At 42.0% G+C, this 16,444-nt stretch overlaps 1 protein-coding gene across 2 annotated transcripts in view; it reads left to right on the top strand.

The window, feature by feature from the left end:
- The window catches only part of SLIT3 (slit guidance ligand 3), a 411,520-nt gene that overhangs the window by 32,521 nt on the left and 362,555 nt on the right, over positions 1–16,444 (top strand). For both annotated transcript variants that reach the window (XM_083481735.1, XM_083481734.1), the window contains exon 4: positions 14,931–15,002. In XM_083481735.1, coding sequence (XP_083337861.1) covers positions 14,931–15,002 — 72 coding nt within the window. The remainder of the gene's footprint in view (positions 1–14,930; positions 15,003–16,444) is intronic.

The following is a 16,444-nucleotide window of genomic DNA, read 5'->3' as shown; positions in this document are numbered from 1 at the left end:
AGATGGCCATCCAACCCCTGCTTAAAAACCTCCAATGAAGGAGAGTCCACACCTTCTTAGGTAGTTTGTTCCACTGTCAAACAGCTCTTACTTTCATAAAATCATTCCTAATGCTTAGTTGGAATTGCTTTTTGTGTAATTTGAATCCATTGGCTCAGACCATGCCCTCTGGAGCAGCAGAAAAGAAGCTTGTGCCATCTTCTGTGTGACAGCCCTTCAGTTATTTGAAGATGGCTATCATATCACCTTTTCTTCAGGCCAAACATAACCAACTCCATCAGCTGTTCCTTAAGAAGTAGGGAGGTTAATACAAAGGTGGGCTTTAAGGAGAGATGTGAAGTTGTTCTGCCAGACAGTTCTAAGTATACATGGCAGTAAGGGAGAATGGATGGAGATCTTTGGGTAATTGAAGAATCTGGAGAAGGAATTCACAGTGATATATCAGGCTATAAGGGTGGAGAGATGGTCAGGGAAGCTGTGTAGGACTTTGAAAATAAAGGCAAAGCAGGTTGTGCTAGATCCAGGAATCGATTTGAAGCCAGGGCATTGGGATTTAAGGTGATCAGATGGCCAGGGAATGAATGATTTTGGCAGCAGAGTGCTGGATATATGTGAGGGTATAAAGTTGAGAAAACAGAACACCAGAGAGAAGATTGCATAAGCTGAGATAATAGATGAGCAGGGCATGAATGAGAGTTTTTGCTAAGGTGACAGAGAGAAAGGGCTGAATTTCTGCAAAGTTGTAAATAGAGAAGCAGCATGGTTTGGCTGCAACAGAGTAGAGAGAACATTCAGTGGATAAGGAAAGTGTATAGGAAGAAGAAGTTTGAGGAGAAAAGTTGAGAAGTATGGCATTCTCCCCCCCCCCCCAATTCATGCACAATGTATTAAACCTTGCATCTTAATATAGTGAGAAAGCTGGGGGGTATAGTTGTAGTGGTTCTTTTCATCAGAGAAGACAGATAGGTGCCATGTGCTGATATGGTCAGAGTTCAGACTGGCTTATGGTGTTCAATTGCCATTACTGAAAATCTATAGTTGGCAGCTGAATACCAAAAGGCAGTGTAGGCTCAGCTTAGCATGTGGTGAATAACACCATCTGGCCCAACCTCCAGTAGCATAGCCTGACAAAGCCCACAGTTGCCAAAGGCTCAAATGGTTGTGTAAATGAGCTCTAATAAAAAGTGGTCAATCCCTGCAAGTGTTCACATGTCATGGAAAGTGTGACATAATTTGCCGTAGGCTGACTGGGATTGCCTTTTCACTAATGGAGTTTGCAGAGTTCAGTATTGAACATTAGGCCGCATTTTAAAACGGGATTTTATTCATACAATTTCTTTTTTACTCTTGTTGAAAATATTTAATTACACTTGTAGTTTGATCTGTTATATTAGATGAAAAAATATTATTAGCCCTTTTTAATAAAGTAGCTGTTATGACAGCTAGACTCTCTCTGGCCAAATAGTCATTAATATTGCAATAAAATATCACTGGAAATAATACTTGCTTCATTTGTGGTTATTCAAAAGGCATGAAACTCCAATGCCAAATGAATGTTGTTTTAATAGTATTTCACTTGCCGACACATCAAAGTAGAGCTAAAACTACAAACTAAAAATATAGACATTTTTCTTTGAAATTTATTGCTTGTTATGGTTCCTGCATGTAAATTTTGAATATATGAAAAGGTCTATAGATTGTATTCAGGCCAAAAACACACTTGTTGACAGCTTTCAAGTTATGTTGCTTTGAAGATTTACGCTTCCTAAAAACTGTAACTTAGATTAAGCATTTGGATGCATATAAGTTCTCAAACCATAATGCAATGATTTACTTTAATAGACAGCAAAATACTTAGGGTGGTTGAAATTACTAAGTGCAAATAAAATGTGGCCTTGGAAAAGGTTGCACCATAGGAAAACTGCTGTTCAGTCAGAGGTGGCGATGGCTGCTCTGAAATCAGTTATGTCCAGTATACTTGTGTAGGCAAGTATAGTAGAGCTTCACAATTGCAGAGATGTGAATAGCTGAAAACTTGTTATTCTTATTAAAGGAGAAGGGCCAGTTTAAAAGTCTATTATAGGCTGTAAAAAAATCAATATATTATTGGCTCCATGTAGTGTACATAGTGCAGGTTGTTGATTTGGGTGATTAGTTCATTTGTTGGAATGTAGTTTGTACACATGGAAACTAACTTCCACCCCCAGTCTTCCAGAAGCTGTATTCCAGTGTAAGCCAATTCTGTATGTTGGGGAAGATCTAGTTACAGGGATCCCATTTTCTTGTTTCAGATAAGTTATTTTGACTGTTTTGAGCTGCTTTCATGGTGGGCTTTTTAAAAAGGCTTTACTCTGAGTGGAAAGGTGGCCATTGGCAAATTCAGGATGACTGTAAATGGACAGTTCATTTTTTATGCGATATTTACAAGGAGAGGAGGGTGGAAGATAAATTTGGGCTGCGTCAAAGTATATTTTCCTCATTCAAAAGGAATGTTCTGAAATTCTTTGTGAATAGTTTCCTGATTAGTGGATAAAAAGTTGGTGAATTGGGGTAAATAAATGTTTGTTCAGATGTTTCATATTACTTAGGTCATGTTGGATTTATGCTTTAGGATAACAATTCTTTTAAGATTCATATTTTATCCTGTAGCTGATACTGATTAAAACTAAGTGCAGTGGACAAAGTTTGCTTGTGTAACATCCAGTTAACTAAAGACTTGTTCTGATTTAGCCTCTTTCTCTATGAGCTTTTGGGAATATTCTTATGGAAGTATAAATACAAACTGTTAATGCTTTGATTGCATTTGGATCCATGAACAGTATATGAGAAGCCTGGTACCTTTTCCTGTCAGATCACTATGGGGAGGAGAGGTCACCAATTCCCAACATAGGAATAGTTGATATACAATAGTTTGGATACAGTTGGACACCAGTTTGAATCAAGATGGTGGACTGAATCGTTCAAAACTGAACTGATTTTAACTACTGATTTGAAAACTGCAATGTTTGGATGATCAAGGGAACCATAAGTAAGCATTACCTATGAACTAGACCAGTGGTTCATGGCATTGGGAACTGGGTTGGAATGATTCCAAATATATTCAGGATGTAAATAGGCACTTTAACACACACATTTACTTAAGAAATTCTGTACCATTCTGGACAGTGTAGTTATGACTTAATCAAATTAGCATGTTTTATACTATGTGTGGTTAGTGGTTAGATATAAAAGATGTGTTCCTGTTCACAGGAATAAATGTCACACAATGCATGATGAAGTAAAGGAGAAAACCAAGGTTTTTATTTAATTATTTTGTGGGGGGGGGGCATTTGTTTCATTTTTAAAAGGCTTGAAGCGGTTGGTAATTAAACCTCCCTGGCTAGTGACAGCTGCTGCCTTTTAGAAGTAGTTTATTAATATGAACAAGAAAATGTATTGAACTGAACAACTATACAACTTGGGGTAGAAATGCAATGGAACTCCCAGCAGCTATTATATCTTTTTGCACTTTGTTTGTTGGGCTCTGTGATATATGAATTGGAATGAAATCCTTAATCAGTGTTGCCTGTTTAGCATTATTGGTCTGCTAATATGAATGACAGAACAGTAATACTGAGCTCCATTCATGATACAGCATGTCTGTCTTCAGTAAGCAATAACTACACTCTGCAACATGGAACCTTTTTTGATCTCCCTTTACTGATGAGAGTGGACTTTGCTCCTTCCTAAACACTTAAAAATTTGGCGCCTCTTCTACAGAGGAAGCCATTAGCAGCTCTGTCAACAGGCCTTCACAGGAGGAAGCCAAATTCAGGAAAAGGGCAGCTAGAAAGACCACAAGGAACATATTTTGATAAATTATTTTGGTTTGCATGGGTGCATCAGCACAGGCCTGAAAAACACAGAAGCTTATTTTAACTAATAGAATAATAAGCCATCCCGATTTCATCAAAAACATTTGCATAGTAGGTCAGTGACCCATAAGAACTCAAGGAAAAACAAAAAAGGTCATGTTTAAATAGACCAGAAGATTTAAAACCACAATTCCTATGCTTCCAGACCAAGGATTACAGTTGTGAATGAAGAAAGCACAGCATAGAACTAAAGCTTCTGGAGCTATTAATTTAGTTGTTTCTGTATATTCTTTGCTTAAACTATTTTGTAGTTCTGTGACATGTGTGTTAATGTTTGTACTTCTAAATGCATTAGTGGAATGTTAGGTCCTCTTTATTTTAAAATGTTTTAAAGGGGTTTTACTTTTTATTTTGTTGTACCACCAGAAACGGTGGTTTTTTATCCATGTATTTTTATTTTGTTTTGTTTTATTTTGGGTTGGGGTGGGATGGTTTGTTGAGTGGGGTGGGGATTGGTTTTGTTTCGGTGTATTTTTTGTTTGCTTTTATATTCTGTAAATGGAGGCGAGTATGAGGCTTGGGATTCCTACTGTGGAGGGGCGAGGGAGGTATGGCGGTGGGGGCAGATGGCATAGGCGAAGGGGATCGAGATACGGATATGCTCGTACCCCTTCCAATCTGCGCCCCATCCCGAGAGACGAGGGTAGGGTGAGAAAGGATTACTCACCTCCGTCACTGGTGTTGTGCAATGCCAGGTCTATAGGCAATAAAACCGCCACCCTGCGAGATTTCATCATCTCGCAGGGGGTCGACCTGGCTTGTGTGACGGAGACCTGGGTGCGCGAAGGGGTAACTGTTACCTTACGAGAGATGGCGCCCCCGGGTTTCTCCGTCCTCCACCAGTCACGGACTGTGGGCCGGGGGGGAGGGGTGGCATTATTAATCCGGGAAGATTGTTCTTTCAGGGCTCTACCACCGCCATCGATCCCCGGCATTGAATGTGTTGGCCTAGTGTGGGGCTCCGAGGTGAGCTTGGCTGTCTGGCTGGTGTACCGGCCACCTAGCGCACCAGCAGCCACCCTGTCAGGCCTGCTGGAGGCGGTGGCCGGCTGGGCCTTGGAGTTCCCTAACCTATTGGTATTGGGGGACTTCAACATCCATGCCGATGCCACTCCCTCCTCACAGGCTCTGGACCTGGTGTCTTCCATGGCGACACTAGGGCTCTCCCAGTTTGTTTCGGGCCCCACACATCAAGCAGGCCACACGCTGGATCTGATCTTTGGCGTTGGTATAGATGTGATCATGTCTCCTTCGATGAAGGTGCCATGGTCTGATCACTACGCTCTGAAAGCCAGGATTGATGTTCCACCCCCACCCTGCTTAGGTGGTGAGCCGATTTGGGCTCGCCCGCGGAGGCTGATGGACCTTGATAGATTCCGCCAAGCCTTGCGGGACCTTGCTCCCCCTGGCGACTCATTGACTGAGCTTGTTGAGGGCTGGAATACCCAGCTCCTGGCAGCCATCAATGAGATCGCACCTAAGCGCCCTCTGCGACCCCGCAGAAACCGGGCTCCCTGGTTTACTGAGGAGCTCCGGAAAATGAAGCGGGACCTCAGACGGCTAGAGCGAGTATGGCGGGGTGCCCGTGACGGAGCCTCAAGAACATCTTATAGGGTTTTTATGAAAACCTACGAGATGGCAGTGAAGGCCGCTAAGAAGTCCTACTTCTCGGCCTCCATTGCATCCGCTAGCTCTCGCCCGGCACAATTATTTAGTATAATTCGGTCTTTAACGTCCCTCGAAGGACAGCCAAATTTAAATAACAATTCGACACACAGCTGTGAGGCATTTGCGAGCTTTTTTGCGGAGAAGGTCCTGTCGCTCCGCCATGACCTCCCTGCCAATTTGGATACAATAAAGGAACTGGAGGCCCCTCGACTGTCCTCGGGTCCAGTACTGGACCACTTTGACCGGATATCCCCAGCCGATGTGGACAGACTCCTCCGAGCTGGAAAGCCCACCACTTGTCCTCTCGACCCGTGCCCGTCTTGGCTGATTAGAGCATGTCCAGACGAGGTGCGGGCCCCCCTGGGGGATATCATCAATTTGTCCCTTGGCACCGGGACATTCCCAGGGGAATTGAAGGAGGCAGTGGTGCGTCCGCTCTTAAAGAAAACATCATTAGATCCCTTAGATCTATCCAACTACCGCCCAGTTTCGAATCTTCCATTCCTGGGTAAGGTGATTGAGAGAGCGGTTGCTGAACAGCTTGGTAGGTTTCTGGATGAAACATCGGCTCTGGATCCATTCCAGTCCGGCTTCTGCGCTGGTCATGGGACCGAGACGGCTCTGGTCGCCCTAACAGATGATCTTCGTAGACAGCTGGATCGAGGTGGGTCGGGGCTGCTGATTCTTCTAGATCTGTCAGCAGCTTTCGACATGGTCGATCACGAACTTCTGGACCACCGCCTCGCCGACGTGGGGATCCAGGGCACAGTCCTTCAATGGCTGCGCTCGTTTCTCTCTGGTCGGGGACAGAGGGTGGCGCTTGGGGGGGAACTGTCATCCCGCCACTCCTTGGTGTGTGGAGTGCCTCAGGGTGCGATTCTCTCCCCGATGCTTTTTAACATCTTTATGCGCCCCCTCGCCCAGCTTGTCCGGAGTTTTGGGCTGGGCTGCCATCAGTATGCTGATGACACCCAACTCTATCTGTTGATGGATGGCCATCCTGACTCGGCCCCAGACACATTGATCAGATGCTTGGAAGCTGTGGCTGGATGGTTACGTGGGAGCCGGTTGAAGTTAAATCCTTCGAAGACAGAGGTCCTCTGGCTGGGACGGGACGATATGGGATTGAGGGGGCAACTCCCATCTCTTGCGGGGGTGCAATTAGTGCCAGCACCGTCCGTCAAGAGTTTGGGTGTAATCTTCGATACCTCCCTCTCTATGGAGGCGCAGATTACAGCTATAACAAAGGCGGCATTTTTTCATCTCCGCCAAGCTAAGCAGTTGGCCCCTTACCTCTCTCGCCCTGACCTAGCCACTGTGATCCACGCGACGGTCACCTCCAGATTGGATTATTGTAACTCGCTCTACGTGGGGCTGCCCTTGAGACTGACCCAGAAACTCCAGCGGGTGCAGAATGCCGCAGCGAGACTCCTTACGGGGTCCTCGCTGCGAGATCACATTCATCCGGTGCTATACCAGCTGCACTGGCTCCCGGTGGAGTACAGGGTCAGGTTTAAGGTGCTGGTTCTAACCTTCAAAGCCCTATACGGCCTAGGACCCTCGTATCTACGGGACCGCCTCTCCTGGTATGCCCCACAGAGGAACTTACGGTCCTCAAATAAAAACATCTTGAAGGTCCCAGGCCTCAGAGAGGTTAGGTTGGCCTCAACTAGAGCCAGGGCTTTTTCAGCTGCGGCTCCAACCTGGTGGAACGCTCTGTCACAAGAGACAAGGGCCCTGCAGGACTTGACATCTTTCCGCAGGGCCTGCAAGACAGAGCTGTTCCACCAGGCCTTTGGTTGGGGCACAGCCTGACTCCCTCCTTTGGCAATCTTTACAGTACTTTAGTTTATGGTTGCCATCAATTCTGATTTTAATTAATTCTTATGATGTTTTTATAATGTTGCACTATTTTAGTGTTGTCAGCCGCCCTGAGCCCGGCTTCGGCTGGGGAGGGCGGGATATAAATAAAATTTATTATTATTATTATTATTATTTGCACCCTCTTCTGTCTTGACTATCACATAAAAGCACAGGATGGTATCCAGCTGGTATCCAGAGGCATACTTCCTCCAACAGCAGAGGTAAAACATAGCCATGATGGCTAGTAGCCACAGATGGCCTCATCTGCATTAGGATACTTACAAAGGGCTATTTGAAAGCCTTGTGGTTTGCTTCGAAATCTCAGTAACAGAGGGCTTCAAACGAAAGCATCATCTGTTGTTACTATGATGCCAGGTGATTGACAGGTGGATCGCCCTTCCCACTTGCCAACTCTGGCCTGCTAGAAGTGTGGGACATAAAGATCTGACCTCAGACCAGAAAATGTCCCCCACCCCTGATTTAAAGCCATCCAAGTTGGTGGTCATCATTCCCTCTTGTGGGAGCTGATTTCATCTTTAAACTCTGCATTGTGTGAAGAAATAATTTATTATTTTATCTTTCCTGAGTCTTCCAGCATTCAGCTTATTTGGATGTTTCTGAGTTCTAGTGCTTTGAAAGAAGAAAAAGAAGAAATTCTCTATCCACTTTCACTGCACCGTACATATGTTTATACACCTCTATCACTCATGTTTTATCAATACTAGAAAGCTCCAAACATTGGAACCTTTCCTCAAAGGGGAGTTGCTCCATTCCCTTGATCATCTTGGTTGCCGTTTTCAGAGCCTTTCCTACAACATTCTTTTTGAAGTGAGGTGACCAAAATTGTACACAGTATTCCAAGTGTGGTCACACCATAGATTTGTAGAGCCACAGTTCTATTTTCAATTCTTTCCTAATGATCCCTAGGATGGAATTCACTTTTTTCACAGTTGCAATGAATCGGGTATCCACTACAATCCCAAAGCTGTTCCTTATCAGCCACCATCCATTTAGAATCCATAAGCATATATGTGGAATATATATTTTTATGCCCCAGCATGCCCCACTTGACACCTGTTTACATTGAATTGCATCTGCCATTTTACTATCCATTCACCAAGTTCAGAGAGGTAATTTTTGGAGATCTTTACAATCCCATTTTGCTTTAACCGCCCTGTACAATTTGATGTTGTCAGCAAACTTAGCTCCCTCTCTGCTGACCCCTAACTCTAGAATTTGTCTGCAGCACTCTTAAAGAGAGCTTAATGAGAGTTTAGCTGTGTCACCTTTTCTTAGGTATATCTTCAACCCTGTTGTTAACATAGCAAGGACACACCTTTAGGTGTGATCGTAGCTGCATTGCCTGTCATGGTTGAATGACATTTTTTCTTGTTGGGACAGAAAAGATGTCAAGAAAGGTAGATGCCTTTAAAATAGCCTACAGTTTCTCAATAAATCTTCAGAGAAAAATGTTGTTTCCTGGCTAGATGCAAGAGTAAAGGACATTTGTTAGTTTATTTATATTTAAGATTTCTTCTCCATCCTTCACTATAAAGAGTATCATTAGACTTTGATCCTAACTGACAAATGATGGGCAAGTCCATCAATAATGAGCCTATTCAGCTCTCATTGACCAATAGTATTGTCACTCCTCTCTTCTCAGTTTTATTTATGTTCATCTTTGCTTTGTTTACTCTCATTCACTCTCCAGATATTAACTAAAATCTGCAGCAGCTGCTCCTGTTTCACATGAAAATTTGAGTTGGCTGTTATTATGGCATGAGAATGCTGGAATAGTTTATCCAATTACAGCCTTGGCAGCAGTGTGCCACATTGTCTGCGTCTGTGGGGTTGAATTGAATAGTGTCCCCTACAGTTAGTGGGTTCCAAGCTAGTTCAGATGTACAGTATTGTGCAACCAGGTTTACACTATGTAAACAAATTTTTAAGAGCCATTGGGCTCAACCTCTCTGCTCTGATATGCCACGATGCTTATCCCCTTCTGGTTTCTGGCAAACCACAGAAGGAGAGAAAGGCACAAGAACTTACTGGTTCTTAAAAGTATATTCATTGTTGAGAATGAAGCCCCTTGATAAATACCTGGAGCCTGACCTTTAGCCTTTGACTGGACATCAGAGCAGCACCCTCTGCTTTCTGTACTTCAGATTCCTGCATCTCCATCTTCAGGTTCTTCTGACTTCTGGGAAACACATCATAGGAACACAGGAAGCTGCCTTATGCAGTCAAAGCATTGGTCTATCTAGCAGACTGACGGTACTTCTACAGGGTTCCAGACAAGGGACCTTTTCAGCCTTTCTTGGAAATGTCAGTGATCGAACCTGGAACCTCCTGTATGCAAAACAGATGCACTACCACTGAGCTATAGACCTTCCTGGAGACCATATATGCCATTCATTGTGTTTTCTAGTAAAGTTGAAAACATTTATTTCATTAGCCATACATGACTCTGTCTGTCTCTCTGTCTCTGTCTCTCTCTCTGTGTGTGTGTGTGTGTGTAAAGAAAATGGAAAGTTTTATAAAATTTAACAACCCAGCTAATAAAACACTTGGAAGATATAAAAGAATCACAGGGTATAATTAACAGGTTGGCCATTTTTATTACTGTTTTAAGTGATTATCTGTCCTACAGTTGAAAGTAAAAACAGATTTGTGAGGCACACCTAAAAATCTATTTTGCTTGAGGGAGAGATCTAAATGAGGGTGAGGATGTTAGGATTCTTGCTCCGGGTTTGCAGTCATGGGATTGTTGTCTATCACATGACAGTGTATGTTTTCATTCCACATAGTGGGAAGTGATGGAGACAGGATGTTTTTATTACTGTGTTCTGTGATGTGGGACTATTGTCTCCCCTTCCCCCCTTTGCTGTCTGATGAGAAAGAGGGAGCTAAGTCAGAATGCTCTTAGTATATTATATGTAAATAAAGTAGATTAGCCAAAATGCTGAGCTATTGAGTTTGTTACGCAAACCACTAATACTCTGCAGGTTCCGTAAGTGTGCTGATGCCTTTTGGTATCAGTCGCTGTGATGTTTGGGCTGGAGAAAGCTTTTGAAGCTCCCGAATGACTGACCAGGAGGGAGAGAACATGCCAGTCGGGCATGTGTCTCTGCCAGGGTCCTACACACGAGTAGGACGATCCTAACAGAGGACATATACAGTACTAAGAAATTGCATAATTCGCTTTCTAAGTGGATTCTGTTTTAGAAGCGAATAAGAGTTGTCAATTATAACTGCTAAAATACCTTTACAAATAGAGTTTAATTGGCCAAATGATCAAAGCAATCAAGTTCTGAACAAAACATTAGGTACGTTTTTGTTAATGGATTTCCAACATAAGGGGTTAGCAGTAGTATGTCAGTTATTTGAATATATTTGTGTTATTCATATTGTGGTTTTTCTGTTTATATAATGTCTGATATACTTGGCATTTAAAACTTGATTCTTCATGTAGTTGAAAGGAAGGTAAGTCTGACTCTAGCTCTTCCATAGAACTATTTGGTTCAAACCAGCTATGAAGTAGCTAGTGCTGAACAGATTAAAACTTGCCACTGTGTGTTAACAAGCCGTCAGATTTGCAAGCATATAAAATAAAACTGTATTTTAAAAAATCTAGTATGGGGACAGATTTGGGTAGTCACAAGGACCATGATGAAAATAGTAGGGGAATGCTAAAGATAATTCCAAAGCAAATCGGCAAGGAATATCAGAGTAGAGCTCCTGTGCTTCTGTACTCTGATAGCACTCCACTGAGGTCAAAGAAGAAGTGAAGTTAAATGCATTAATACAATTAATGTGCATGCTTTTTTGTTGTTTAAATAGAGGCTGCTGGGAAGTAACTCTAATTATGTGAGCTTCACTTGAAATGTAAATAGCTTTGGATAGGCAACTTATTATCGGCCCCCACTCTCCATGGTCCTGAGATAGCACAGGCTTCCCAGCAGCTACTATTTACAGAACAAAAAAAAGTATGTTAGTTGCATTCACATAATTAATGTCACGTCCAGCTTGACCTTAATGCCATGTCTGGTTTGGGATTGCATAAGGGAAACAGAAAATGTTGCTAAAATGTTCTAGCTCTCCAGTTTAATTTAATTCATGTAGTAGAGTGATCTTGGGGCAGACCACCACAACATAACAGTAAAATACAATCAACACCTGTTACTGACAGATCAATTTGTCATGTATACCCAATATATTCAGAAACCCTATTTAAAAGCCTGGAGAAAGAGAACTTGTCTTCTGGTAGTGCCAGGAAATAGACAGAGGAGGAGCCATCATGAGGAGGGAGGGTGTTCCACAACTGGGGTGCCATTACTGGAATATTCTCTGGCACATCATAGATCTCCTAACCTCAGTTAGTGTTGGCACTGTAAGAAGGAAGTGCTAGCCCAGGCATAGGCAAATTTGGCCCTCCAGATGTTTTGGGACTACAACTTCCATTATCCCTAGCTAACAGGACCAGTGGTCAGGGATGATGGGAATTGTAATCTCAAAACATCTGGAGGGCCAAGTTTGCCTATGGCCGTCCTAGCCCACCACCAAAGTCCAAACAAGGCTTTATGGGTATCTTGATTATTAGTATCATGATTGATACCTACCTCTGCTTTTGGTAGATTTTGGTTGAGTGCATGAGAAACTATGGATATGGGCCTCTGGCTGTCAGGTTCAGTTCAGTGTTGAGGCCTGCATCCAGAACCCTCACAGCTTACACCACTGGTCCTCCTAACCTGGCTGGTCAGACCCTCTCTGTTTCTGAGTCGTGGCAAGTGCTTTTATTTTGGTTCATGATAGTTATCAAGAATACATCATATTTAAATATATGTAAACCATATGAAGATAGTAGTGACACAATGTTTTGATAATGCTTATTGGATATGACACAAGTTATCACTTGACCTGGACTTTCCGAATAAAAGGTTTCTTCAGAAGCAGATTAAATGTCAGAAACAGATTCTAGGGAGGAAGAAAATTTAAGTATATATTTTAAGTATTGTTTTCACATTTCACTCAGGCCATGTATAAGACAATATAACCATTTCTTGTGTATATAGAGAGAAAGATGTCCCAAGGAAAAGGAAGGCAGTATCTTATTACGACCTGTAGTCTACTTTGGGAAGAGGAAGAAAGGGTCAGGTGGATCAGGAATTCACCCATGGTCCCTTAACCATGCAGGACTCTGTCTTGTAGTGGCCAGCCAATGTGATCGGCTCCTTTCTACTTCATCTGGGCCTTGTTTCCACATTCAAACACTTCCTCTCCTATGGTCTCTTATAGAATGGGAGCTGGGTTCACAACTGTTTTTATTCAGGTAGGTAGCCGTGTTGGTCTGATGCAGTTGAATAAAAAAGAAAAATGTCCAGTAGACCAACTAAGGTGCTACTGGACATTTTTTTTATTTATTTCAACTTTTTTTTATGTTTTCCTTCAGTGCCTATGTTCAATAAACCATGTGTTAAATTCAGAGTAGCACTAAACAGATTGCATTCATTGCTTTTCCTTTCAGAACTTAGTGAAATAAAAATTTTCCTTGTTCAGAAAACTTTATTGAAAATGTTGTCTATAAACATATTTTGCATAAAGAATTCAAATATAAACAGATGTAGTCCAGTATATTTTTATTTTGCTCACATTAATAGTACAGTGGTACCTCTGAATACGAACGGGATCCTTTCCGGAGCCCTGTTCGCATCCTGAAGCAAACGCAACCCACATCCATGGGTCGCGATTGGCCACTTCCGCGCATGCGTGTGACATCATTTTGACCGCCTGCGTGAGCGGCGAAACCCGGAAGGAACACGTTCCGTTACTTCCAAGTTGCCGCGGAGCGCAACCTGAAAGCACTCAACCTGAAGCAACTTCAGCCCGAGGTATGACTGTAATCTAGTACTTTTTCTAAGCAATAGCTAGCAATTTATACAAAATAATATACAAAATAACTAGCTAATGTACCAAATGGTTGGAGTTGGATGGTTCATTTTGCACAATAATTATGTTATTAGCTAAATTCACACATTAACTGTAACACATATAGAAAAAAATGCAGCTGTCTCAAATAAACTTGATTAGCTCATATAACTTGAGCAAAACTAAACAATGACAAAGTTACACCCAAATGTTCCCAATAATAAGTCTCAGCTTTACGTCTAAAGAAAGCATTGCTGGCCCAGCTGCTAAATTCCACATCTCTTTTGAAAAACTGGTGGATTAGAAGCTAAGGAACACAAAATATTATAACATTTTTTTGTTGCTGTTAACGATACTAACACAAACATGGGCTGTCCTTCCTCCAACACACTTACTGATACTGTATATTAATGTATTTTGTTTTCTTCTGTTAGAGCCTATTAAGGTTGTGATGTACTTATCTTAGATGAAGTGCCTAGGATAGTGTATAGAATTTATATCTGTGGAATCTTGTTATCAGGGAGAGAACAGTGATGAGGTGATGGTGGTTCCTAGAGCCTCAACTTCCTTAAGGTCTTATGCGTAAAGAGAGAATAACTGTGGCTTTATTCCTGCTGCATCTGTGGGTTTCAGCAGTTATCTAAGGGCTTAGTATGAGTGATTTTCACAAATCTCAAATCAGTCATAAAGTGTAACTGGTGTGTCTAAAGAAGCTCTTGGAGTTTGTACTATATGGCTCACTTCTTCTGCATAGGGTTTTTAAATGAACCATAACATAGGAAATTAAAGGCTGAGAAAGAAATAGTTCGGTAATATAACAAAGGAGCAAGAATATAAATGGTATGCCTATTTCAGAACCTAGATGCTTAGTGGAAAGATAAGTGTCTTTTTATACACTATGTGCTATTCTGCCTGCAACTGAATAAATCCGGACTTGAGCTCTGATGTAACTCCTTGGAAATGGAACAAAAAGGAAAGAAGTGTTGGGAGTAATGGAACAGCACAATGTAATTGTAGAAGGTGAAAACTATATTGCAGATGTGAATACAGTCATAGATACGAACAATGCTGGAATTGGATCCTTCAATATCTCCAATATATCTTAGCACGGCATAAATGAGGGCATCTTTAAAGTTTCAAAAAAGCAGGATTTCCATACTTAGAAACCAGTTGTAATTAGCAGTGTGTGATCCTGGGTTTGCTTCAAAAGCCATGTGGGTTTTCAAATTTTCCTGTTGAATACTCAAAAAACCTGGAGTTTTCAGTTCAACAGGATCCCTCTCTTTGCCATGTGCCCTCTGTCATATTTTCTTGGGATAGGAGTGTGGCAACAGGCAGAGAAAGGCTTCTTAGACACAAGGGTTAAAATGTGAAAAGAAAGCTTGGGTTCAAGGTTCACTGCAATTGTCCCCCCTCCCCCCAAAGATCAGACTCTTAAAAAAAAAACTCTGAAAGATTCTGTGTGTAGAGTATCATTTGTAACCTTAATTGTTCATAACATTTGCTGTCCTGGAAGAGTCTCCAAATAATCTTTGTTAACTTTGGTCATTCTTTATTTAGGCGGCTGAACAGAAATAAACTTCAAGTTCTTCCAGAACTTCTTTTTCAGAACACGCTGAAGCTGACCAGACTGTAAGTATAGTTTTTATTTTTGGCATAGTATAAGTGCTTTGTTTGGTTCTTTAGTCAGCAATTTTGGCTGTGAGGTTTTGGTATGATGCCTTCTTGAAGTGGATTTTGAGATGTATCTTGGTTTATTGTACAAACTCTTTGCTTAAAAACATATTTGAGTAACAAATTCGAGAAACATTTCCTTCTCCTTTTACTGGTGCTGTAGATTTATTTAGAAATTGAAGGTTGCTGATGTTACAACTCCTTTTCAACATATTTTATACAGGAGGAGTCTGAGAAGTTGGCAACCACAAAGAGAGTGGTTTTGGTATATTCACGCTGTGATTACAGCTGTGCTGTAATCACTTATGTTTCTTGATGGAAATATCTCTTATGTCTCTGTGATGATTGTCACTTGTCACGTGTCTTGAAATATTTGCAAGATATGGGTTAACTTGATTTTAAGTGAGAATGGTCAAGCCATTGAATTTGCAGCCTTTCCTAACTTAAATTTACAGTACAGTGATTTATAAGAGAAATGGGAAAAGCAGCCCTAGTGAGGGGCTGGGAAGGAGTGGTGGATTCTTTATCACATGGAAAGCCCTGCTGGCTGCTGCAGGCCAGAGGGAATGGGATGGGGAAGGGACGGAACGGAATGGGACAGGACAGGATGGGATGCACACATTGTTTTCTTCTACAGGAGCTAGGCCAGCTCCAGACGGGGGGAAGGGCACAAAGTCCCCCAGGAAATCCACGGAGTTTCCCAAAGCAACCAGGACCCTACCTCTCAGCCTGCCCAGAAACACTCTTTTTCAGGGTATTTTCACAGGCTACGACTGGTGGTAGCTTACTGTCCGCTTGAGTGGAGCAGAAGTCTCTCCTGTGGCAGAACAGTCCCACTCCCCACAGCACCCTGGTCAGCAGTGATATACTCTTCTGACAGGGGCTAGTGGAGAGGTGATTGTGCACCATCCTCCCCAGTCATTAGCACTAGGTATGGGGTGGTTAGGATAGATGTGTTGGAACATTATCTGCCCTTGACATTCTGAAAGACTTTACTCTGATAGCTCACATACAAAAAGGTTTTTTCTAGGTTTATGAAAAGGTATGTTTGCAAAAGAATCCCATTCACTATAAAAGCTTAAATTAAAAATGCTGTTGATAATCTGGCAGCCACAGCATATGCATGGCTCTTAGAATATTAATAGACCTAGCAATCAGCCAGCATTCAGCATTCACCTTTTTCCTGTCCTCTGTGCCAGTCAATAAGTTGATCTTTTGTTTCTAGCCAAAGTTAACAATAGCAAAGATGATAAAGGTTGTTTGAAAAATGCCAGGTATTTCCTACAAGAAGATAACTTCATTTTCACAAAAAAATGTGAAGTTAAGCTTTGAAAATATTTTTACTGTACAAGAACGAAGCACTAAAAGGTAACAACTCACTTGTCTACTGAGACAAAGTT

This window comes from Podarcis liolepis (genome assembly GCF_965112155.1).
Source record: "Podarcis liolepis genome assembly, chromosome: 2".
Lineage (NCBI taxonomy): Eukaryota > Metazoa > Chordata > Lepidosauria > Squamata > Lacertidae > Podarcis > Podarcis liolepis.
The sequence above is the reverse complement of the archived record's forward strand: the minus strand, read 5'-3'. Positions and strand labels throughout refer to the sequence as shown.